At 37.8% G+C, this 26,627-nt stretch overlaps 1 protein-coding gene and 1 non-coding gene across 5 annotated transcripts; one reads left to right on the top strand and one right to left on the bottom strand.

Moving 5' to 3' along the window:
* Positions 1-1,708: 1,708 nt before the first annotated feature.
* BBS5 (Bardet-Biedl syndrome 5) lies at positions 1,709-26,627 on the bottom strand. 4 transcript variants are annotated; one of them, XM_027589420.1, is made up of 12 exons: positions 26,431-26,626; positions 24,255-24,337; positions 18,875-18,940; positions 18,133-18,182; positions 17,875-18,002; positions 13,832-13,967; positions 10,947-11,042; positions 9,457-9,519; positions 7,715-7,849; positions 3,525-3,608; positions 2,593-2,616; positions 1,709-2,438 (listed from the first exon to the last, which is right to left on the bottom strand). In XM_027589420.1, the coding sequence occupies exons 1-12, from the start codon at positions 26,487-26,489 to the stop codon at positions 2,337-2,339; spliced, it is 1,026 nt and encodes a 341-aa protein (XP_027445221.1). In that variant the 5' UTR covers positions 26,490-26,626; the 3' UTR covers positions 1,709-2,336. The 4 variants fall into 4 exon arrangements, with proteins under 4 accessions (XP_027445221.1, XP_027445222.1, XP_027445223.1 ...); XM_027589421.2 differs by lacking the exon at positions 26,431-26,626 and adding an exon at positions 26,168-26,422; XM_027589422.2 differs by lacking the exon at positions 18,875-18,940 and having other exon boundaries at positions 26,431-26,627.
* LOC113921099 lies at positions 16,684-16,790 on the top strand. Its single transcript, XR_003519507.1, has one exon. It is a non-coding gene; the product is annotated as a U6 spliceosomal RNA (small nuclear RNA).

The following is a 26,627-nucleotide window of genomic DNA, read 5'->3' as shown; positions in this document are numbered from 1 at the left end:
ACCCTGGGATCATGACCTGAGCCGAAGGCAGTCGTTTAACCGACTGAGCCACTCAGGTGCCCCTCAAAGTTTGGTATTCTTAAACCTCAAAAGAATATAAGCTCCTTGAAGATGGGAATTTTTTTTTTTTTGGTTTGCTTTGTTCAGGGCTATAGCCCCAGGGCCTCATGTGCTCTAATATTTGTCGAATGAATAAATGCCCCCAGATCAGTGAATTGTGTATTTTTAAACTTCAAGGTCTCTATGAGTAAAGGTTTTTTTCTTATTTTACATCACAGTGAAGTCAAAGGTACTGTCAGCTGCTAAAACAACAGCTGAAAGAGCTCATTGACTTTTTTCCATTTATAGATGTCACTAAAGGTTTTAACACACTAGAAAAAACTAACAGCTGCTCCCTTGTTTAAACAATAAATGACTCATTTCTCTCTACTCGTAACAACTAACATTTGAAAAGATTAATGAGTCAGATGCAAACACCATGATATGACATTTGAGATTTCTTACTAGTCAGCAATTATAAAGTCTGTTTTGCTTCAAAAACTATTTAAACATATTCCTGGCAGCATTTTGTGACCTGTGTAAATTTTTCAACCTTTTTTTCCCCCTTAATGTAGGTTGCTTATTATAACCCCATCTCTTAAAAATGTACAAATCCTTTCCTTTTTATTTTAAAGATTTTATTTATTTGAGATGGGGAGAATGAGAGAGAGAGAGAGCACATGAGAGGGGGGAGGGTCAGAGGGAGAAGCAGACTCCCTGCTGAGCAGGGAGCCCGATGTGGGACTGGAGCCCGATGCGGGACTCGAGCCCGATGCGGGACTCGAGCCCGATGCGGGACTCGAGCCCGATGCGGGACTCGAGCCTGGGACTCCAGGATCATGACCTGAGCTGAAGGCAGTTGCTTAACCAACTGAGCCACCCAGGCGCCCTCCTTTCCTTTTTAAATAAAGAAACCAATGTATAGCTTTCTTCATTGATTTTAATTAAACTCAAGTTAGCACTTGGCTAGCATTTTTTTTTAAGGCTTTATTTATTCATTTGAGACACAGAGATAGATAGAGAGAGAGAGAGAGAAAGCATGAGCAGGGAGAGAGGCAGAGGGAGAGGGAGAGGCAGGCTCCTCGCTGAGCCAGGAGCCGGATGTGGGGCTCGATCCCAGGACCCTGGGATCATGACCTGAGCCGAAGGCAGACGCCCAACCATCTGAGCCACCCAGACGCCCCCCCCCCCCCCGCCTTTTTTAAAAGATTTTATTTGTGAGAGAGAGAGAGAGAGAACAAGCAGGGGGACTGGCAGGCAGAGCAGGCAGAGGGAGAAACAGGCTTCCCACTGAGCAGGGAGCCCAATGCAGCACTCGATCCCGGGACCGTGGGATCATGACCTGAGCTGAAGGCAGATGCTTAACCGGCTGAGCTACACAGGCGTCCCACTAGCATTTGGTTTTACTATGTGTTTATGGTTGTACATACAGTTGCATCTTATTTTGTATGTTGTTATTACACACTCACTCCTTTCCCTCTAGAGAAAGAGGGCTCCTTTGGCTAATTTCAATGATTTGACAAAGGTTCCTTACAATGTTTCTTTATACCAAAGCAGTGGCAAAAAACACGGATGCCAGAGAAGTTCCCAAATCACAGCTAACCAAGAAATCAGAGAATATCCTATTTTTTGAAAACTTCAAAGAGGTTTCAATGAGTACAAAGAAAGTCAATAAATGAACAATTTATTTACAAACTATTTAAAACTATTTCCTTACAAAACAAATGTATTCTTGCCAAAACTATAAGATAGTGCCCAAAACATTACATAGGGGTTGATATACTCCAGAGTTAACTATAATTTTTAGGTTTTACAGAAATGGTCACTTAAACATAACAAGTTTAAGGGCTACAATTTATAGTAGAGTTGGCTTACATTTGGAGCTATTTGATAATTTATTTAAACCAGAGTTTTACAATTAAAAAGGCAGTATTTTGATTACTCCATAATAGTCTTATTCTTTTAAATAACACTTTCAAAACATTAAATGGTGCTGTATAAATTCTTTATTAAACCCAACATGATGCAGTCATTTATTATCTGCAGACAAATAATTTACAAGCATTAGGTACAAAATAAACATATTTACAAACCAGATACGTTTTGATTACAATTTTAAATATACGTTTTAGAAAAGTGGCAATAAAATCTTAGATAAATGAGTTTTTCCTTAATCATTAAAAAACTTTCTTAAAAGCTTTTTCTGTAAAAGTAGAAACTATTCCATGCCTTATAGCAGGCGCCTAGTATCTTTAATCTTGAGATATCTTTAAATAGAAATCCAGCTCAACTCAAGATCAACTCATTACTTCCCAAAGTCCCTGTAGGGTGAATCCATCCTTCAATTTCTCTATTGCAAGCCCCAGTTCTTCTGAAAATACAGGTTCACGATCTTGTTGCTTTTTGGGAGATAAGAGGATGAGATGGGAAAAGACAAGGTGGGCAAGGAAGAGGAAAAAAACAAAAAATAGGTTTCACATTAAGTGTTGTGAATACTCAATGCTGGAATACAGAAAGTTTTTATTTCATATACTATAGATAAAATGTCCTTACCTTATTGCCATCAGCAAAATAAGCCTATAAGACAAAGAAATTATATTTCACATACTTGACATATAACAGGTCAGTGGACCAAGGAACAAGTAATTAATTTACAGAACTGTGTAACTAAATGTATTTTACGGTCTGCTTCTGTGCATCTAATGGTGTTCACACCTGTCTTTACTGTGCTAGCAGCAGATTTCACTTCTGTCAATCATTAGTAATGACTATGAGTTATGCTTTGAGCTCCAAAAAATGTGTTTTGTAATTTAGTATACAATTAGCATTGTTAACTTGAAAGGAGATAAAAAGAATGACTCAGAAGCTATAAAACTTCATCCCTACTTTTGGTTTAGAAGAAGGTGCTGGCAAAACAAAACAATCAGTGCTTCAATGTGTCAGCAAATGCTGTAGTTTATAATTAAATATTTTATACTAATTTCACACTTTTAAAAAAATATTTATTCCCAGAGAGGTATGCTGGTCAGATTCATACACTACACTATATAGAAAGCATTAGTATTATTTTGGCTATGAATAATACAAATTTGGAAACAGGAAAGCTCATAGTTCAAATACACTTTTTAAGATAATATACCAATAAATTGAAAGGATGTCCATCTCATAAGGATTAATAATGAAAAGTATAGATTTTAAATTAATTTAACTATTTAACCTGTTCTATTATTCTAAGGTGTAAAAAATTTTTCATAGATCTGAAATCCTCTGAATAATAGTGTTCTCAAACTATTTCCCAGTTTGGTAATTTAGAAGTAATTTCACACAAAGAAAGAATCTTTAACTTAAAAAAAAAATTACTTTCCAACTCATGTTTAAGGTAACTCTCAAAAGTCTCAAGTTCTATGCACTTAAGCCATTACTTACACATGACTCAGATTAAAAAAATCATAAGAAATTTAGTAGCTCTTCTTTGTCATGCTCACCACAAAAGCGTCCGTGTGATCATCAGAGTCTATTTCTACATCATCTTGAATCTGTTCAACTCTCAGAGCTTCAAGGGGCTGTGGCTAAAAATCAGCAGATATTAAAATGCATCAAGGAAAAAATGCATAAAGGAGACAATATTAATTAATTTTAATAAAATGTGCTGTGAGAACTGTAAATACTTGTAAAAGGATAAAACAACTGAAAACTACTCAAGTCTTAGAAAAATCATTGTATAATTTATATTCTATTAAAACTAATTTGAGTAATAAATCAGTTAAACCTAAGCTTTTAAATCTGAAGTCAATATCAAAAGTATTAATATGACAAATTTACACAAACTTAATATGATACTTAGAGATATCCTTAAAGAAAAACTCAATGGACTTAATTTGATTTTCTTTCACATAGTTTAAAAAAACTAAGTTTGGATATAGCAAATTTTCAATTTTCTTCAAAACAGTCATTAAATAGAATTTGTGAAAAGTAAAAGAACTAAGATTTGCATGCAATATTCCAATGGTAAAGCAGAATAAAATGTGGTGCTGATATTAATTCATTTTTCAAAAAAATTTTTTTAAAGATTTTATTTATTTATTTGACAGAGAGAGACACACAGAGAGAGGGAACACAAGCCTGGGGAGAGGGAGAAGTGGGCCCCCCGCTGAGCAGGGAGCCCGATGTGGGGCTTGATCCCAGGACCCTGGGATCATGACCTGTGCTGAAGGCAGATGCTTAATGACTGAGCCACCCAGGCGCCCTTTTTCCAAATGTTTTAGTATTTTAGGTGTGTTAGGCATTATGCTAACACTACCAAGGGTAAAAAGTCCTTACCCCTACCGACAAAAGGTTTGTAATCTAGTGGGGGTGGAGCAAAGGATAAAACACAATTACAAATAACTAAATATTAGGTTGGAACATATGAAATTGCCATTTTTATTAGTCAAACATGGTCAGATATTAATAACATATGGTTCAACCTATGAAAATAGTTGTAACAAATGTAGTATTTATTATAATAAAGAAGTTTAGAGACAGCACAACTTCTGGCTTGTGAATCCCAGAAACTTTCATGAAGAAAAGAATGGCATGTAATCTAGGCCTTTTAGAATGAGGATAACTTCCATAGGTAGGATTAGGGGAAAGGTATTTCTGGCAGAGGGGACCAGCATCAGCAAAGGTGAGAAACCATAGGATGTGCTGAAGAATGATGAATAATCCAGTATGGTCAGAACAGAAGAGTCCCATGAGACAGAAGAAGCTGTGCAGGGCTATTGTACTGAACAATCCCAAGGAGCATCATTCACACTAAAGCCTACATTTACCTGTTCTCATAGTTAAGCAGCGCACAGCCTCACAGCCAGATACTGTGGCTGTGCAGATAAGGTAGGAAATGTAGGCTGGTGTCCACTGAAATTCTTTAATACCAGCCCAAAGAATTCAGACTTTATCTATAGGTAATTGGTGGGAGGGTGTGTAGGGTAGAAGTATATTGCTTGACAAGAGTGACCTGATCCTCTAATCTGAGGACAGCCTCAATGTTTCAACAACGTTCAGAGTTGTGTGACTGTGTACAAGTAACTTTTTTTAAAAAAGATTTTATTTATTTATTCGACACAGAGAGCAGGAGAGAGAGAGAGAGAGAGAGAGCAAGCACAAGCAGGGGGAACGGCAGGAAGGGGAGAAGCAGGCTCCCTGCTGAGCAAGGAGCCTGATGTGGGGCTCGATCCCAGGACTCTGGGATCATGACCTGAGCCGAAGGCAGCTGCTTAACCAACTGAGCCACCCAGGTGCCCCTCTGTACCAGTAACTTAACCTAGGTAAGCCTCAGTCTCCACAACTGTGAGATAAGGATAATAATAATGCTATACTTTATAGTATGGTTGGGAGGATTAAAAGAGATGATGCGTATAACATTCTTAGAGCAGTGAATGGGAACAGTAGTTGTTCAGTGCAATCATTCAACATCTATGAATATTCACTAGAGCGCCTATTATGTGCTAGTTCTAACTGCTGGAAATACAGTGGTTAAATAGATGAAAATCCCTGACTTCATGGAGATTATTTATAGTGGAGACGACTGATGAGTGTTACCAAAAATAAAGCAAGCAAGCAAACAGGGATAAGGAACAAAAAAATGATGGAGGCTGCTGTTTTAGACGGTGGTCAGGGAAGACCCTCCTGAAGAGGTGGCTTTGGAGTAGGGCCTTATATGAGATGACAGAATGGGTTATTATGGCTGGTTATTATTACGTAGTGGGGGCCAAAAAAAGAAAAGAAATTAAAGGTAGAGAGAGAATGGGTAGGAGAACTAATATACTGAGTGTCTCTCATGTGCCAGGCATTTCATGAATGTGGTCAATAACTTTGTGAGAGAGATTATCTTCATTTTTTTTTGAAGTAAAAATTTTATTTATTTATTTGAGTGAGAGAGAGAGTGAGACAGTACGAGCAGGGGGGAAGGGCAGAGGGAGAAGCAGGCTTCCTGCCGAGCAGGGAGCCCGATGCGGGGCTCGATCCCAGGACCCTGGGACCATGACCTGAGCCGAAGGCAGACGCTTAACTGACTGAGCCACCCAGGCACCCAGATTATCTTCATTTTATAATGAGAAAATTGAAGCTCAAATCTGCCTAGAATCACAAACGGTGAAATTGGGACGAAAGTCAGGTTTGCCAGGTTCCAAGGACCAGGCATGTTTTACAATATTATTATGCAAGCAAGAGTAATAACAGTAATTGTGGTTTGAGTGAAAAGAAAGGGATAGGAAAAGGGAGGGGGCTGTATGATTGAATGTGTAAAATAAGACAATCAGGACAATAAAAAATGAAATCTCTGAGGTTTTGAGCACAGCTGACTTTGCCAATGCTAAAAGTAAATAAGCAGAAAATAAATAGATACATCAGCAGGATGGTGCTTTTGAGAAAAATGATAGCATTTTAGGTATACCAAGTTTGAGATACTCAAGTCCCAGTGTATCTTACAGATTTGGAAAATTACTAGGACAAACTTTTAAGTGAGAAATTCAATTTATGTTGTTTGGAATGCTCATTTACATGAAAATATTCAGGAATATTTAGAACCATGCTCATCTGAGAGAATGTGTCAAGATCAGAATAAAAGATGTGGGAGTCATCTACAGAAGTACAGGTTGAGGAAACTGGAAGAGGGCTGATATTCCTGAGGGAAATACAGAGAAGGCAGAATGAAAGGGATAGTGTTGAAAGAAGTGTAGGTTGGGAGAAAAACAGAAAAGGATGGTTAAAGATGTGAAAAACATGAGTGTATGTATAATATAGTGTCAGCGATCCAGAGAGACGTTTCAGCTGGAAGGGAAGGGGGATATATAGAGAATATTACAGGGAGAGAAAAAACTAGCAAGGAGCGCTACCAGGCAACAAGGGTCTGTTTGAAGTCAGAGGGTGTGAATTTGAACTCAGCTGCCCAGCCCTACTTCCCGATCTTCTCTGGTCACACGCTGCATTCCAAGAGCAGAAGAGATATAGATAATGTATGTGATAGGGCTCAACGTGCTGAGCACCAGCAGGGACGCTGCTGAAAGAGTGGGTGGCAAGGGCACCATTGTAGGGTACAGTGAGGGCGCCAGCAAAAGAACAGACAGCAAGGGAACCTGTCAGGAGTGGTCAGTGAGGGCACCTGAGACAGAACCTCTGGCCAGAATACCGCTGACAGAGCAGAAAGTGAGGACATCTCTAATGGAGTGACTGGTGAGGACACCAGTGACAGACCAGATGACAAGGGTCCCAGCTGGAGAGGCTGAAGAGTAAAGTCAAAGGAGAGCTGATGTACCTGGAGAGCAGGGTGGGTGTGGTGTCTGTGAGGCCTGTGAGGTTTGCCCAAATGCTAGTGGGAGGCAGAAGTGGAATAAAAATAAAACAGAGTGAGAGACTGAAGTCTGTCCACATCAGAGGAGCCGTGCACATGGACACTTCTCTGGATAAAATGCTCATCTAGAAGGGCAGGAATGAATGACGAAGCAGGCAGTGAGAAGACAGGTAGATGGCACAAATTAGTGATGGCCGAGGGGTCATGCTCTTTGAGCAGAGTCTTTATATCCATCATTTTAAACATAGTTCAAAATTAAACTGTATACAATGTGTTTATATCTGAATTTTATAGGCTGTAAAAGCAACTCAGCAAACTCTGTATTTTATATACTGAACAAATTACCTTTTCTTCCATCTCATAATCCACTCCAAATATAGGACTGGCAGAATAGACTTTGTGAAGTGAATTGATTTCCTTAACTGATTCTTGTAGTTTTTCCACAGGATCTATTTTAAAGCCAAGAACATATCCTCCGCTCTGTAAGAAAAAATAATGAATAAACAAAAAACAAGCCTGAGGAATGGGTATTTACAGTACATGAAAACTATAGCTCTAATGTCCTTATTTCAGAGCACCATAGGTAAGCTGATTTTTTTAATTAAAATTTTTGTAATGAAAAACATAAAGCATATACAAAAATAGAAAAAAGGGTACAATAAGTGTCCATGTAGTCATCATCCAGCTTCAGTAAGTAGCAAATTATGCCCAACTCTGTTCCATCTTTAACCTCCCCTTTCCCCAAATCTCCTCCCCTTACCCACTCAGGATTATTCTGAAGCATATCCAGATATCACATCATTTCATCTGTAAATATCAAAGATGATATTTTAAGATTTAAAAAAATAGACTACAGATTGTGAAGGCCAATGGAACTTTTTGAGCTAGACCTTGAAAAGGAACAGACCACATATTAAAAGAAAGGGAATGGCCCAGCTGAGGCTAATTCCTTGAAGAATTAGAAAGAAACCTGACCACGACATGTTGTTGTTGAAAAGTGTTAAAAAATTAAGTAGCATACTGTGAAAGGTGAGAGCATATGCTTTAGGTTGAGAGCATATACTTTTGAGTTTAAATTCTGGTTTTACAACAAATTTACTAGCTATATGATGCTGGGAAACATACTTTTCTTAATCTTTTAAGCCTCAATTTTCTTTTTCTTGTTATTTATTATTTATTTTTTATGATGTTCAGTTAGCCAACATATAGTAATCATTAGTTTTTGATGTAGTGTTCAATGATTCATTAGTTGCGTATAACACCCAGTGCTCATCACACCATGTGTCCTCCTTAATACCCATCACTCAGCTACCCCATTCAACCCTCAATCTTCTAACCATAAAACAGTTATCTAATTGTTGTATTAAATAAAATAATGTACACATGATATTTGATACAGTTCCTGGAACATAGTAAGCACTCAGGAAATGGAAGCTACAAATCTGCAGACCAGGGGAAAGGTGTGACTAGACATTCTATATTTATATTTAGAATTTAGAAGAGCGTTGATTTTACAAATAAGTAAATGTTTTATTCAAATGTATTTCTGCAAAGATCTGGCCTAATGGGGCACAGCAACTGTAATTAGATATAGTATAATCTGCATGTGAGAGTATAAAATCTCAAATAGGGTGCATGTGTGTGTATATTTGTATATATCTGTGTTTCTCAATGACACTCTGGTGAGTCAGTCAGACCTGAATCAAAACCTATTCCCACCACTTACTAGTTGTGAGACTAACTTCTCCAAGCCTCAGTTTCCTTGAATGTAAAATGGGGAAAAATAGTAACTGTATCATAGGGTTGTGTAAAGATTGAGAGAATTCATGAAAAGTACAGTGACTTAACTCTGTCATTAAAAATGATAATCATAATGACAATAATGGTTATGTCTGCCCAACAAGGAAACATAAAAAGATTTTTCCTATGTGGACAATTACTATATGACTTTAAACTCTTTATTTAACATGTTATAGCTAATATTCCTCTTGGATGTAAACTGGTTACTATATAAATAAAACAAAAAATATAGACTGTCACATAGTTTAAAAAACCTATTAAAGATTAATACAGACAAAATATCTTACCTGCTGAGAGCTTTCTATGACAAGAGCTAAACCAAATTTTGAATCTCTAATCTTTATTGAACGCTAGATGTAAAATGGAAAAAAAGAAAATGCACGTTTTTATTATCTGATATTAGTGATTCTTTGGCACAAGTTTTTCAACTTCTATACAGTAACTGCATTTCATAATCTAAAGATTCTCCCTCTTTCCTTCATTATACTCCCATAGAGATCAAGTAAATGAAAATGTTCATACTAGAAACAGGCAGCAAACTTGTAAGGTAATACAAAGAAGACATCTCTGAAATATGCACAAAATTATCTGACTTGAATATCCCCCACAATCAGGGAGTCTACAATTTTTCTTTTTTTTTTTTTTTTTTTTTTTTTTTTTAAGATTTTATTTATTTATTTGAGAGAGAGAGAATGGGAGACAGAGAGCACGAGAGGGAAGAGGGTCAGAGGGAGAAGCAGACTCCCCGCTGAGCAGGGAGCCCGATGTGGGACTCGATCCCGGGACTCCAGGATCATGACCTGAGCCGAAGGCAGTCGCTCAACCAACTGAGCCACCCAGGCGCCCAGGGAGTCTACAATTTTTCTGAGTATTTTAAACCAAAGGCCAGTAATCTTTTAGTACTGGAGAGCCAGTGTTTTTTGTGGTTCCCAAGGCTGGGTTAGTTTTTAAAAGTCACATGAATATGACTGTCCTAGTGACAGACTGTGATGATATCAGATTGCAAGTTGTTTGGACCAGGCTGAATTCATTCCAGAGGCGATATTTGGTAACTGTATTCTTAAATAACAAAAAGTGTCTATCTGAAGAATAAAAAGCACAAGGTTGTTTACTACTCAGTAACTTTTTAGTATAATAGAGATTAGGTCAGACAAGCTGTTAACATATGTAAACCATATAAAACAGCAATGAACAATACAAACACCAGTTTATCAAATGCTTATGTAGACTCTGTCATATATTCCCAGCCACGATTATTAATTCTTGTATTTCTTTAGATGGCCAGAAATCACCTTCTTCCTATCAGACTCTATGATTTTTTTTTTTTTAGATTTTTATTTATTTATTTGACAGAGAGAGACACAGCAAGAGAGGGAACACAAGGGGGGGGGAGGGGGAGAGGGAAAAGCAGGCCTCCCTTGGAGCAGGGCTTGATCCCAGGGCCCTGGGATCATGACCTGAGCTGAAGGCAGACGCTTGACTGACTGAGCCACCCAAGTGCCCCTTTATGGTGACTATTAAAAATTTTTATATCCAGTATATTTCTCTCTTAATAGCAAGTTGATAATGGTGGAGTTTCCCTTGAATGTAAGTACTATTGGATCTTTTCTATGTTGAAATTGTAAATTATCAACATTTTAAAGTCTGCTCTCAGCTACACTGCTGCCACTTAAAAAGAGGGAGACAGAATTCATCTAATCCTGAAAGTTCTATTAACTAATGAACAGAAATTATTTATTCTACATTAAAATAAGGTCACCAAAATGCATGCACTTACAATTTGTAGATATGGTATGCTGACGTTAAAACTGTCATTCATATTTGCATGCCACACAATTCTCACATTGGTAATAAAAAAGGTTCCTAAATTTCCCTGTAAAAGATGAGATACATCAATGATTATTTGCTTGACTACTTATTCTTTATTTTCTAAACATCAGAATAATTCTGATTATCACAGTAGCAGAGAATACCAGAATTAAGTACCATGGAGTATTAATGACTTCATTATTCACTGGATCGAAGAACTATTAGATGACTGAGGGCCTGGATTCTGAAGTTAGACTTTAATCATTATACCATCAGTACTTATCAGTTGCCAGACCATGGGCAAAAATTTGTTCTTGGTGCATTGTGTCAAACGTAAAATGGAGATTTGATAAAATAACCCCTATAAATAAAGCCCTTATCACAGTGTCTAACACATAGTAAGCATTCTGCAGAGTTAGATCTTATTACAACTCTTATTCAAAACCTGGGATAAGTTAAGACAAGGAAGTTGTGGTGAGAGAAAGACAAAACTTATGTGATAACCCCCATTAGTCCACAAGAAATGTTTTACAGCTTTTCAATACTAACTATAAATCAAAACTGTCTTCCAATTATATGGCCCCTCAACATCTACTCAAAATTACTCCAGTATGGTAACTAAATGGTCTAAAAAAATCTGTAATACCTAGTACATGGCACCAAAATTAGCCACCTCTACCATTTATCCGTATCATTATCCACCTCCACCTCCACCTCCTCCCCACCATATACTCCCAGAGGAATTTATTTTATACGCTGAGTTTGGACACAAAACATTAACTTACAAACCCAAAACCTGAAAAGTCCTCTTCTGGGATGACCAGGTTTGAAACATCAGAAAAGACCACCTATTTCTTAATTATAATTAAGTTAATAAACATATGTGTAAGTGTCTAGATTTCCCTCCTCTACTCTCATCTTGCAAAAAATTGTTATACAAAAAATTTTAGCCCCCTTTTCCTGGCCCACGTCCCATTAAACAGTACTAAGTCTAATTTTATAGGGAATAATTATTTATGTCATTCTTTCTTCTTATTTTAGAAGAGAGCAACTTGCAAAACTAAGGATTTTTTAAAAGAACAGGAGGGCATATTTTATATTTAATAAACATAAGTTAGGTTAACAATAACATTCCTCTTTTCAGTAAAATATTTCTGATAATCCTGAACATCTTAATTAATTAATTTAAAATGCCTGTGGTGTGGTGCTAGATGGTAAGGATCTAACAGAGTGATTCCACCCCTACCCTTATAAAGCCTACTAATGTTGGGGTACAGACAAGCTCAGTATTTTAGAGCAGGAACAATGTAAAGTGGTAATTAAGTATAGCTTGCATCAGTAACATACAGAGGGAAGCTTATAGAAACTGACATCTAAGCTATGACCTAAGGTAGGGATCTGTAAACTATGGTCTGCGGGACAAATCTGGCCTGCTGCCTCATTTTGTATGGCCCACAAGCCAAGAAGCCAAGTTTCTTGGCCCCATAAACCAAGTTTTAGATTTTTAAATGGCTGGAAAGAAGTCAAAAGAATAATAATTCATGATACATGACTACTGTATGAAATTCAAATTTCAGCGTCCATAACAAAGTTTTATTGAAACATAGCCATGCTCATTTGTTGCCTTTGGCTGGTTTCACACTACAATGGCAAGTCTGAGAAGTTATGACAGAAATGGTATGACCTGCAAAGCCTAAAATATTTACCATCTGGCCCATTAGAGTAAAAAGACTGCTGAATCCTGATGAGGACTTACTCAGATGTAGAGCTGTCTATATACTACAGAACCATTATCAGTGTTTAAAACTAGAACTTTTCTTTTTTTTTTTTTTTAAGATTTATTTATTTATTTGATAGAGAGGGACACAGCGAGAGAGGGAACACAAGCAGGGGGAGTGGGAGAGCGAGAAGCAGGCTTCCCGCGTAGTGGAGAGCCCGATGTGGGGCTTGATCCTAGGACCCTGGGATCATGACTGAGCCACCCAGGTGCCCCAAAACTAGAACTTTTCAAATGAGCAAAATTTAATTACAACTTAAGTTTATGATTCAATGTTTAGCAAGAAGCTCTTCATTCAAATGCTATAGCTTTACTCCAGAGGTTATCAGTCTAACCTAGGGTGTAACACAGAGGCTGGAAACTATTCTTAGGTAAGAGAAAATTTTTCTTTAGAAATTGATGTGTTACTTAATTCCAACTTAGATGTTTTAACTGGTCATAACTTCAAGAGCAAATAAGAAGTTATGATAATGGATGTAGGAATCACCAAATGAGTTCTACGTTTAATTCCATAAGGACCAGATTTTCTTTTTTTTTTTTAAGATTTTATTCTTAAATAAAATACACCCAACATGGGGCTTGAACTCACAACCCCGAGATCAAGAGTTGCATGCTATTCCAACTGAGCCAGCCAGGTGCCCCTAAAAGACCAGTTTAAAAGTCTTCCACGACTGTCCACCTCATGGCTATCTTCCATCAGCATAAGTTATCAAGATGTTGAGAGTAGTGCAGCATGTGGGGAAGAACACAGTTCTCAGATGAACTAGATGTGTGAAGTCACTTAATTCTTTGGGGCCTGAGTTTTTAGTCTATATGTGAATGGAGACTGAACTAGATAATCTCAAGGACCACTCCACCTGTAAATTCTATGTACAACAAGTGTTGCTAAAAAGAACACAAACCCATAAAAACATGAAAATCAGAATATCATTTCATATCAAGAGCTATAATATTAGCTTATCAGGAGATACAATGCTAATTTTAACAGAGTTAAGTGAATATTCAAACTCAATGACAATGGAAAAATGATTACCAAAGTACTGACCCAAAAGGTTCATTAGCTTTTTGCACAATACCTGATCACTGGATAAATTCCATACTCCATTGATTTTATCATATACATGTTCTTGTGGTAATAATCTTAGTTGCTTATTTTGAATTAGTGCACTTCTCAATTTAAAATCACGATACATTTTAGAAGTTTCATATGCTCTATAAAAAAGAACAAAGACCAACCCAAACTGAAAATGTGGTTTTCCTAGGTTATGTTTACTTATCTACCAAAATATACACTTATTAATACTTATGTATATCACTCAAGTAATTATCACAATAAATTTAAAAATTTGCTTTTCAATAAATTTTGGTGTCACAGTCTTTTATAGACTTTATCATTTTAGTGTAGTATTTCAGTAACCTATTTTTGGAGGTCTAATTTTTAAGACAACATGTATCATACAGCACAAATGAGAGGAAACATTTTCTCTTTAAGCTGAAAAACAATGCTTCCATATAACAGACATGGAAATTATTTTTCCCTATCAAAATGCTTCCCTCTGGGCACCTGGGTGGCTCAGTTGGTTGGGCGACTGCCTTCGGCTCAGGTCATGATCCTGGAGTTCCGGGATCAAGTCCCGCATCGGGCTCCCTGCTCAGCAGGGAGTCTGCTTCTCCCTCTGACCCTCCCCCCTCTCATGTGCTCTCTCTCTCTCAAATAAATAAATAAAATCTTTAAAAAAAAATGCTTCCCTCCATTTCTGTTTTAGTCAAAGGCACCTTTTAGTCAAAGGCACAATTGGGAGTACAATTACTTTTCTCATTGCAACTACAAACATTGTGCTCACAGCTACCTCTATAGAGGAAATTGGAATGATTCTGTACCAACTCCAAAAGGGACCCTAGGACAGTGTGTCTGTGTGCAATTTATATATATATATATACACACACAAATAAAATATATATAAAATCCCTCTAACTTTGTTTTCTCTCCATGTCTTCCTATTGATAAATAATAAATACAGAAGAAAGTTCTGTATTATTAGTTTTGATTAGTTTTTTTAAGGATTTATTTATTTGAGAGAGAGCACACACAACAGGGGGAGGGACAGAGGGAGAGGAAGAAGGAGAGGAACAGAAAGAACCTCAAGCAGACTCCCCGCTGAGTGTGGAGCCCATCATGGGGCTCAATCTCACAACAATGAAATCACGACCTGAGCCAAAATCAAGAGTCAGGATGCTTAAATGACTGAGCCACCCAGGCGCCCCTGATTAGTTTTATTATAAGTTTTTGGATTAGTTTTATTGTAACATTTGATTAATTATAATTTTACCCCTCAAAATTATAGGCGAATTTACCCACTTAATAAAACTAAAGGATTTTCTCAGCCTGAATAACTTTAGAAATCATTTATATAAATCATAATACTCATTGTTAAACTTGTGATTTTAACTTTAATTAACCTAACATATAAATTGTGAAAGAGGAGGATTTGAGCATTTGCCTATAAATCTTAATTTCCTTTAGTGCTGTAATCATCAATGTTTAACCAGTGGACAAAACGGAAACTATTTATGCTGTAAGGGGAACACTTATTTTTATACTACTGAAGAAAAGCAGCTTATATACTCCTTTCATACTCATCTTCAGATTATATTTCTAAGTAAAGTAAAATAAAGAGCTCATAAGGTTTAGATATATGTCCAACAGAACTGAAAAATATTCATAATAGCTAAAAAGTAGAAACAATCCAAATGTTTATCAACAATTAGTGGGTAAACAAAATATGTTCATACAATGTAATGCTATTTAGCTATAGGAAAGAACGAAGTACTGATACATGCTGTAACATGGATGGTCAGTGAAAACATTATGTAAGTGAAATAAGTCAGATATAAAAGGCCACTATATTGTATAATTCCATTTATATTAAATGTCCCACATAAGCAAATCCATAGAGAAAGAAAGAAAATCAGTGGTTGCCAGGAGCTATGAAGAGGAGGGAATGGGGAAGGACTATGGGGACTATAGGGCTATAAGAGTTTCTTTCTGGGGTGAGAGAAATATTCCAGAATTGGGTAGTGATGATAGCTGCACAATCTTGTGAAATACTAAAACTATCAAACTGTAAACCTTATTTATTTTTTAAAAAGATTTTATTTGAGAGAGAGCAGAGTGAGAGAGAGCACACAAGCGGGAGGGGATGAGTGGGAGAGGCCAAGGGAGAGGCAGGCTCCCTGCTCAGCTCCCTGCGGGACTCCATCCCAGGACCCCCAGATCATGACCCGAGCCAAAGGCAGACACTTACCCAACTGAGCCACCCAGGCACCCCCCAAACTGTAAACTTTAAAATGGTAAATTTTATATTATATGAGTTATGTCTCAAAAAATTTAAACCATGGGGCGCCTGGGTGGCTCAGTTGGTTAAGCATCTGCCTTCAGCTCAGGTCATGATCCCAGGGTCCTGGGATCGAGTCCCGCATTGGGCTCTCTGCTCAGTGGGGAGCCTACTTCTCCCTCTGCCTGCAGCTCCCCCTGCTTGTGCTCTCGCTCATTCTCTCTCGCCTATGCTCTCTCTCTCTAGCAAATAAATAAATAAAATCTTTAAAAAAAAATTTAAACCATTATGTAGATTAGAAAATCATCAACAAAATATAAAATCAAATAACTAGGAAACTAAGAAATAAATTTGCAACATATATGACAGATGAGGACATAATTAAGAAATTTATAATAGAAAACTGTAAATAGCCAAAAAAGGAGAAAAATGTCAACATCACGAGTAATAAAGAAATGCAAATTAAAACAATAGCATATATATTTCTCTGTGTGTGTGAGTCTTAATTTGTGCATATGTGTAACAGCCTGTCATCTTAGCCAAGCTTTTAAAAAATCATCGTACTTAGGGCTGATTAAAAATTAAGAGCTAAGGTGCTCACTTCAGCAGCACATATACTAAAACTGGAATGTTACAGAGAAGATTAGCATAGACCCTGCACAATGATGACATGCAAATTTGTGAAGCATTCCATATTTTCTGCAGTTCCCCAGCTGCCACCCTTTGTAGATTAACTTGGAGGAAATGATATGAGCACAATGTGCAGCACTGAATAATGAAATTGTGACATTAGAAAAATATTCCTGCAAAGCAATTTATGACACGTGGATTGAGGCTGAGTTACACCCAAAAAATTATGTGCAAATATGTTGTTTCTACATATCTTGGAAATGAGAAAATGTCAACTTGCATTTCCTTATAGAATTAAAAAAAAAAAAAAAGAAAGAAAGAAAAGAGCGGGGCCCCTGGGTGGCTCAGTTACTTAAGCAGCTGCCTTCGGCTCAGGTCATGATCCCAGAGTCCGGGGATGGAGCCCTACGTCGGGCTCCTTGCTCAGCAGGGAGTCTGCTTCTCCTTCTCCCTCTGTGCTCTCTCTCTCTCAAGTAAATTAATAAAATCTTAAAAAAAGAAAGAGCTAAGGTAGTGAAAATAATTTAGCAAACAAATGAACAAACAACCACAAAAGAAAACAACAACAAAATTCTTTGGGGAAATACCCAGACATGCCTTCTACTGCTAGTAAAATATATATATTTTAAGATTTATTTATCTTAGAGAGAGACAGAGTGCGGGGAGGGGGAAGGGAGGGAAAGGAAGTGAGAAACTCAAGCAGACTGCACTGAGTGCAGAGCCCGAGGTGGGGCTCAATCTTATGACCCTGAGATCACAACCTGAGCCAAAACTAAGAGTTGGAGGTTTAACTGACTGAGTCACCCAGGTTCCCCTAAAATAATCTTTTTAAATTCATTAACTGAATTATCCAACTTGGTTATCTATATTGAATGAACTCTCTATTTCACTGTAACTACCTTGGTAGCTTAAAAATTTAATAGAATCTTCAAGTAGAAATTTTTATGAATCTTCAGTAGTCTTATTGTTTTATAAATACTTTCAAAGTGCTTATTAAATGATAATGCAGAATGTTCTTCTATCTATCTTCAGAATATTGCAATTTTCTGAGCTTGGAGGAAAATGGTACCATACTTACACACTTTATCCTCTAAACCTCTATTATCATAGAATTGCCTTAAAATTATTCAATAATCCATAAAGTATTACCATACCTGTGTACTGCAATCACAGAAGTAAAAAGTCTAGGGCTTCCAGGAACCAAATTTGTAAATATAAACTCAAAACGAGTACTGTTACATTTTGTTAGTATATAAAGAGCTTCAGTCTGGCCTCGTAATTTCTGTAAGGACAAATTTATTTAAAAGTTCAGATTTCAAGAGCAATTTCCCATTTACAGTGAAAACAAAGTCCAATCTCAAATATCTAATGTTTCTTCACTATATATATTTCAGTAAATTTTTCAGACTTACAGAGTTAGCAGTCCTTGTTGTAATGTTCAATATGCAGTTGTAACCTATAGCTAAAATTCAAAAGCAAAGAATTTCAAGAACATGATATAATAAACTGAGAGATAAAAACCTCTATATACAGAACTTTAAGTGTTAAAAATTAAATATATGGAAAGTACAACTTTAAAACATTTTAATAAATTACTACAAATTTAAGTTAAATAATTAAAAGACCTAAAAGTGAATTCTGCTTCTTCGGACAAACAACATTCAAAGCTTCTCTAAGGAAGAAAGAAAGGAAGTTTGCTTCTCTAAAACCTATACAGTATTATTTACTGAACATTTTAGCACCAGTACCTCAAGAGAAAAAGTCTAGCTGGACAATCTAAAATAATTTTAAAAAATATAAGTAAAACAAAAGTGAACACAATGGAAGGTTGCACTTTTCTTAGAATTTAGATCTCCCTTCTTTGGGATTAGTTGAAACAGGTCACAGCAAGTTGTCAAAGATAAGCAAAGAACAAAAACCATTCAGTGTAAAAGCACTAATCTCGTGTATGTCCAAGAGACAAAATGGACTGAAAAATATTTCTTTTGCAAAATGGTACAGTCTGTGGTTAGTCTAAGATTGCTAAAGTTTTTATCAATTTAAGTTTTCCGCATATTTCATGGTATAGCTTTTTTGGTTATCAAAAGCCACTGTGCAAGTTCACCTGACAAAGTATTTTTTTTTTCTTTAGTGTAATCTAACAAAGATACTTACAAAGATTGACTCTGGGTAATGCCAAAGAATGCCAGATAATTCTTAAATTTGTTACTAAGAGTCTACCTAAGAGCAAACAAACCAAAAAATAGGTTACTTTAAGTAAGGACCCATTTTTACAGTACAGAAAGAGGTAAACATGGAACCTCTAGCTCAGTAACGGCAGTAATCCCCACAGATGTTCTCATACATTTATCAACTGAACATGTTTATGGCTCGTATCTATCCTGTGTAGTATACAATGCATGATTCAGAATCCCAGAGAAACAAAATCTGATAGTTACAGAAGGGATACAGGTATTCAATGTCAACAGCTTGGTTTGACTCAAATTAGCACAGAGAACTGTGTCTTGGATTTTTGTCTTGGTGGAAGCTGTTCTGGGAGTCCTGGCAGGTCATAGGTGCACAACTGAGAATGAGTATGTGATAGAATAATTACAAAGCCATTTAATGAAATCATACTTCTCAAAGGACTTTCATATATACACTAATCTCTGCCACAGGACTGCTCTCTTAACAGTTCTCATTTACAGGTGCGACACTTATAAACCCATTTTTTTGCAATAAGCAAAAAATTTTTGCTCATATGAAGTTATGACCAGGCTGAAGTCTGCTTAAGGCTTTATGCTTTTCATTCCTAACTTCAGACTGATGTTCTTACACTGAAATAGAGAGTTAGATAAACTTCATTTCTCAAAGTGTGTCTTATGAAACAGTAGTCCCTATAAATGCTCTAGAAAAAAAAGTCAAGTAAATCTGAGCATGGTAAACTGTCTTACGGATTTATAATGTAATTAACATTTTAGCATAACTTTGTGATATCCTGAATAAAACTCACTTAACTTTAACCAACATTTCTTCAACAAATTATAACCATAGAATTCTTTTGATGAGTAATCTATAGCCAGGTAATACTTCTTCCTCCCTGAAAACCTCCAGAATATCCAAAATCAGAGAAACTAAGCTTGTATGAATGCTAGAGTGAGATGATACAAGGCGGTTACCAAAATAAAGGAAGGCCTTCTCAAGAGAAACTGTGGAACATAACATAATATATTTGACAAAAAATAAATAACCCATCATGGCAAGAGTATAAGATTCACTCAAGATCATAGAAGAGTAGACACTGCATCTATCGGTTGAGGTCAAACAGACAACAGATGGCACACTCAAATTAGAGTAACTGAAGTTTATTTATAAAATGACTATTATAAAGGTATGGGTGGGGTGTCAGGAACCATAAGTGAGTGCTGCAAACCTGTTACCACCCCGGGCCCAATGGGACAAGGACAGGGAACAGTTAGCCAAATCTGGAAGTCCTGCACAGCTGAATACCTTGAGAAGAAAGAACCAGGGGAATAAATACCCAGACCTCACTCTCCTGCCTCCCTTTGATCTTCTGGAATGGCTCTTCCAACCCAAAGCTACAGTGCATAAGAGCCCCCTGATGTAGTCTATACAAGTCATTTTTCCAGGGCAAGGGGGAAAGGGTGATGGATGCTGGACCTGGAGGGACAAATGTAAGCCAGTGGCATAAGCAAGAAAGACTCTTTGTGGACAAACTAGAAGTTCTTCAATGCTAGATCCAGAAATTCAGACTTAGAAACAAAAGCAAAAATAAACTACTGGCTAAATAAAAATAAAAAGCTTCTTTGCAGCAAAGGAAACAATAACAAAACCAAAAGGCAACCTATGGAATGGGAGAAGATATTTGCGAATGACATCTGATAAAGGGTTAGTATCCACAATATATAAAGAGCTTGTAAAACTCAACACCCAAAAAACAAATAATCCAATTAAAAAATGGGCAGAAGACATGAACAGACATTTCTCCAAAGACATCCAGATGGCCAAGAGACACATGAAAAGATATTCATCATTTACCATCAGGGAAATGCAAATCAAAACTACAATGAGACATCACCTCACACCTGTCAGAATGGCTAAAATCTACAACACAAGAAACAGCATGTGTTGGTGAGGATATGGAGAAAAAGGAACCTTCATGCACTCTTGGTGGGAATGAAAACTGGTGCAGCCACTTTGGAAAACAGTATGGAGGTTCCTCAAAAAGTTAAAAATAGAACTACCCTACGATCCAGAAATCACACTACTGGGTATTTACCCAAAGAATACAAAAACACTAATTTAAATGGATACATGCACCCCTATGTTTATAGCAGCATTATTTACAACAGCCAAGATATAGTGCCCATTGGTTGATGAATGGATAAAGAAGATGTGGTATATATAAACTATGGGATATTATTCAGCCATAAAGAATGAAATCTTTCCATTTGCAATGACGTGGACAGAGGTAGAGAGTATAATGCTAAGCAAAGTAAGTCAGAGAAAGACAAATACCGTATGATTTCATTCATATGTGGATTTTTTTTTAATTTTAAAGATCTTATTTATTTGTCAGAGAGAGAGCGCGACAGAGCAAGAGCAGGAACACAAGCAGGGGGAGTGGGAGAGGGAGAAGCAGGCTTCCCGCCGAGCAGGAAGCCCAATGTGGGGCTTGATCCCAGGACCCCGGGACCATGACCTGAGCCGAAGACAGACGCTTAAGGACTAAGCCACCCAGGTGCCCCTCATAAGTGGAATTTAAGAAACAAAACAAACAAGGGAAAAAAGAAATAGAGAGATAAATAGAGAGAAACCAAGAGGTAGACTCTTAATTATAGAGAACAAACTGATGGTTACCAAGAGTGTGGGGGAAGGCCTTGGGTGAAACAGGTGATGGGGATTAAGGAGTGCACATGTTGTGATGAGCACCTGTGATGCATGGACCTGTTGAATCACTATATTGCACACCTGAAACTAATATAACACTGACTGTTAACTAACTGGAATTAAAATAAAAATTTAAAAGAGAGAAAGTCAGACTTAGATCTGTTAGCAATGGAGGCAGAGTTGGGGTTTAGAATTGGGATTGGAGAGAACTGAAAATTTCTGAGAAGAGAATAATGTGATCCTAGCAGTTTGGAAAGCAATGTAGGCTGTTTGGTTCATCACTTGGTAGCTATGTGGCTTTGGAAAAGTTAATTAACCTCTGTTCCTTAGTTTCCTTATTAAGAAAAAGGGTGACAACATCCACTTCATTTTTTATTATTAATTTTATTATTAAATGATATTACACATATTATGTAAAAGATTCAGAACAGTGACTGGCAAAGAGTAAACATTCAAAATGTTAACTATTGTTATTTTTTAATATTTTAATTCTTTACAAACCAATTTTTATGATTTATTTTGTTATTATAGATACACTGATTTATGTTTTCCTTACACCATTTCATGTAAGTAACATTATGTCTCCACAACTGGACTATAAGCCTACCACATCTTTTGATTCTTTTTGTTATTTGTCTACTAGAGGATTCCAGGAAAAATTATGGAGTGGTAAGTAAAGTCAGTGACCAAGTCTGATTACCTATTTTTCTGTTCTTGGTACATTTCCTACAAATCTCTATCATTCTTAAGTTGCCTCTTTCTTGCTGAAAGGCCTCATCCTATCGCTACAAACCCAGTGTCCTAGGCATGGACTTTACTCTCTTTCCAAACACCAAAATAATAACTGTCCCTGTTTTTCCTAATCTCAAACACTGAAATACGGCTGTTTCATTCCCATTCAGCTTCAATGTATAAAGCTAATCTGATAATTTCATGTCAGGGTACTTACAGTTGAAATGGATTAAATGTGCTAATCTTTTGGGGTATTTATAGTTTTAACACGGGTCTCCTGAACTTAATGAATGCCTTAATTGGGTCATTTTCAAACTGCTGGGAAGGAAGATGGCAGGAGAAGGCAGGAGTCCCCTTCTCTTTTCTACCTTCTTATTAACCAGAAGCTCTATGCCCTCCTGTAATATTCTATTTTCTGGGGAACTGTTTCTGAGGTGAGTACACATAGTTATTTTTATGAATAGGAAGATTTCAGGCACTCACTGTGATGGATACTTCTGGCCAGGGAGGTGTTTTGACCCCTCTATTCCAAAATCCTAGTATAAGATTCTGCACTCAATGAGTACTCAATGAATTGAAAAATGTTCTAGTACCCATAGTCTTTGTCTGGACTGGTGGATGGACTGTCACATAAGAGTTCCTGCCAGTCTGTATGAGAACCGAATTTTCTCTTGGCTTCCTTAAGTTAATTCACATTTGTCAAGATCCAGATATCTAGAGATTATTATTGCACTCTCAAAGGTCCTCAAAGGCACAAACTAAGACTTCTTGTTTGCTGCTAAACCTTCACACCTCACTCTCACCTGGGCCTGCCCGACACTAGGAAGCATTTCATAAATGTGATCTAAGCATTCTTTTAAGGATGGGCCCTTGCCATTGACAGGATCTGCCTGTAGCTGGTGGTGACGACAGGTGCCCTTCACAGGGAAGAAAGGCCCACAACTAAACCTGCTGCTCACATTCCACCCCAGAGCAGACCAGAAGAAAGACTAAGAGAGCAAGTGGCCACTTGAAAGGCTGCAGTGAGCATGTTCTCCCAATAAGGGTTACTGTGGAGACTCTAGGATTTACTGATCTTTCTCACCTGAAGGAGGTCAGCTCCTTTGCCCCCGCTTACTCTTTTCAATAAGAGGTTTATGACCCATCCTCCTAAACCTCCTTTCCTCTAAAAAACCTTCTCAGATATAATCGGCTGCCCACTCATCCCCTATTTTTTTCCCCAAAAACAACAGTAATGATACTTACAAGACCTGGTCACTGGATACTGACTCTATGTACAGCTGTTGTGTGCAGCCTGGACTTTTCAAAGTTCCAGCCTTTGGAAAATTTGGTTTGAGAGGGAGTCCAGAGTCCAACTCTGGCTGCTCCTCAATGACATACATAAATGTCTCACAGGACTTTTCAGTGCTTAACCTACAAATAGACTTCACAATACAGCACTAAATTTGCTCTCCACATGTCCATCTCCAGGTGTCAGTCTGGGGAATTGTGAATTACTCTTGGATTTCTTAAAAGGAAGCATGGCTCCAGATAGCACAGCTGTGACCTACTTATGTTCTATGATGTCATATTCTTTGTGTGGGGAGGCAGATTCAAAAGTCAGAACTATTCCATGCCCCTTACAAACAGGGATCCCAGAGTTTTAACAGTTATGTTGGAGAAAGCTGATGTCAAAACTGGGACTTACTGAAGGACCAAAGTTCCGAGGAAGAACCTGTATTCCCTGGCTACAGGTTTAATACCCACCTTTTCTCCTGTTTAAGTCTGAGAAAAGTCTTATGTGGATTTAACTCTTTCACTGTCACAATTACATTTACATATAATGCTGTTTCATATCTTATTCTCCAGCTAGTATGATTTAACATTTGTAAATCAAACCAGAAATATAAAAAATATTAGAAAATATACTCACCTCTATCCCCATTATTTCCTTTGGTGTCTTCAATTGAATCTAAACAATCAATAAGGACTTCTCCAGGTCTTGTTTTCATTTGTCTAAAGTAAATATCAAGGCTTTAATAGCTACAACTATACCCACTTACAATCTAGTTAAGGAGAGAAGAGATTTATGCACATAAAACAGCCAACAGTATAAATGAAATAGTACCACATGCTCATGCATTTGAAAATAAGGGCTTAAGAACTTTAAGAATCTGGAGACCACTGGGGCCTGGAGTGACCAGGGACATGTAGAGAAGCCTGAAATAGGAGAGGTAGGATTTGGAGAAATAAGAGAGAGAGGGAGGAGAGTCCATGATTAAAGACCAGAAAAAAGAAATGATAAGGGAATGTGGAAAGACGGGCCTGGCAAGGGAAAAAGATCCATGTTACGAGGTAGTGAGAAATATATGCCACTACCTCTGAATGCTAGTCGGATAGGTATGGGCCTTGTCCTATGGACAATGGAGAACCCTCAGAGGTTTCTGAGTAGAGGAAAGGAAGTCAGGCAGTTATGGAAGGAGCAAGTTAAAGCAAAGCATGATCAGGACTTGGCAAACAATTAGATACAGGAAATAAAAGGAAATAAGGAGTGAAAAATAGTTTGCTGACTGATAGAATGCATTCCAGAGTGTCCTAAAACAAAAACGGCAGAATATTTGGTAAAGCCTTCTAACACATTCTCCATACAGCTGACTCAATTACCTACTGAAAATACAGATATAATCATAATATAACTTCCCTGCTTAAGAATTTTCCTGCCTAGAAAATGACGTCCAAAATCCTCAGCTAAACATTTTGGCTAATCTACCTGTTTGTTCCTCCATCCTCTACCTGCCGACCCTGCCTTCCAGCCAATGACGTTTATACTTCCAAGACTATGCTCCTAATGTTTTGTTTTCTTTTTTTCTGGAATACTCTCCTTCTGTCTATCCTGACAAGGCCCTGTCCAATCTTCAGGGTTGAACTCAAATATTATTTCTTCTTCAAGGCCTTCCCCAGGCAAAATGAACTATTCTGTTTCTATGATACCCCAGCTTCTTGTTCATTTTTTTCAGGATGCTATTTACCACATTTTTAAAAATAGTTGTCTGTGTGTATCTCCTGCACTAAAATGGGGGGCAGGTAATAATTTTTTATTATTTTTGTATCTCTAGCTATCAGCACAGTAACTAGCACATAGTAAGCATTTGATAAGTGTTCAATAAAATGGAATTATTCATGAAATGGACTTTTGCTTGGATTAAGAACCCTCCAAGAATAATAGAAAATCACAGAATGTGTGCAATATGTAACCATCGTTTATAATTTTATAAATTCCCTTCCCTCACAACTTTTTAAAGGATCTAAGATGTTATTATTAGATATCTAGCTACAACTAAGCCTAGGAAATTATTTCATTTTCTAAGGTTTTGGTCATAATAAGGAATCATAAGAAGTGGCTAAGAAGCTTCATTCCATTAACCCTAGAATCTTAGCTTCACGGTCTTCCAACAGTTAATATCTCAATGGGCATTTTCCCCCTGGTCTTTGGGTAAGAGGATTTTAAGTATTCTTTCTTTAAAGCGTGAGCTTAAAAAAAAAAAAAACCCAACAAACCTCCCCTCCCCCCAAAAACCCAGAGTTTCTATTGAGAGGTTCCAAAAAGTAGTTCCTTCTTTCCATTGGTGATTTAAATGAAAGCTTATTATGGAAATAAAAGTCTGCGTGGTTAGGAATTTTGGAGGATCTTTATTCCCACCTCCCTTGTTTTACAGACAAAGAGGCTCAAGCTTAGGATAGCGACCACAAGGTGTGTCGCTATTCCAGACCCAGGTTCAGAACCCTGGTCTCCTGAGTCCCTGCCCAGCGTCCCTCCACCACAGGAAACCGGCACTCCAAGCTCACTTGGGTGTACTGGACGCCCAAGCCCTACATGGTCCCGGACGTATTTGGGCTCAGCTTCCCCGGCGGGCTGGGGTCGCCCTGGACTGAAACGGTTTAACGGAGACGCCTTCCCGCAGTGGTCGGGCCAGTCCGGGATCTCCCGGCGAGCAGACCACAGGATCAAACCTCCTCCCACTCTCGCGAGGGCCGTGAGCTCTGCGGGGGCGCAGGCTCCTCCTGAAACCGCGCTGCGGCGCCCTCTACAGGCCCCGGGAGCGACTCACTGCGAGGAGACGTCGAAGCGGACATCCCGGTCCTCCCAAAGCGCGTCCAGCACCGACATGGTGACCGAGGACCAACGCTGGCACTCTCCACAGCGGCGGAGGCCGAGTGGCGTTTCACTGGCTCCCAGGCAACGGGTCGCCTCTGTCACGACGTCTACGGCGGGCGCCGAGATCCAAACTTCCTGAGGTAGGACGCG

This window comes from Zalophus californianus, chromosome 3, assembly GCF_009762305.2.
Source record: "Zalophus californianus isolate mZalCal1 chromosome 3, mZalCal1.pri.v2, whole genome shotgun sequence".
Taxonomy (NCBI): Eukaryota; Metazoa; Chordata; class Mammalia; order Carnivora; family Otariidae; genus Zalophus; species Zalophus californianus.
This window is presented reverse-complemented; position numbering and strand designations above follow the sequence as displayed.

Excerpts from the sequence above, each read along its gene's own strand:
- BBS5 (XM_027589420.1), bottom strand. The coding sequence starts at position 26,489 with ATGTCGGTGCTGGACGCGCTTTGGGAGGACCGGGATGTCCGCTTCGAC. Across the intron at positions 9,520-10,946 it reads GCATACCATATCTACAAATT|CGTTCAATAAAGATTAGAGA; the intron begins GTAAGTGCATGC and ends TTTTACATCTAG. Across the intron at positions 2,617-3,524 it reads ATCACACGGACGCTTTTGTG|GCTTATTTTGCTGATGGCAA; the intron begins GTGAGCATGACA and ends TTTGTCTTATAG.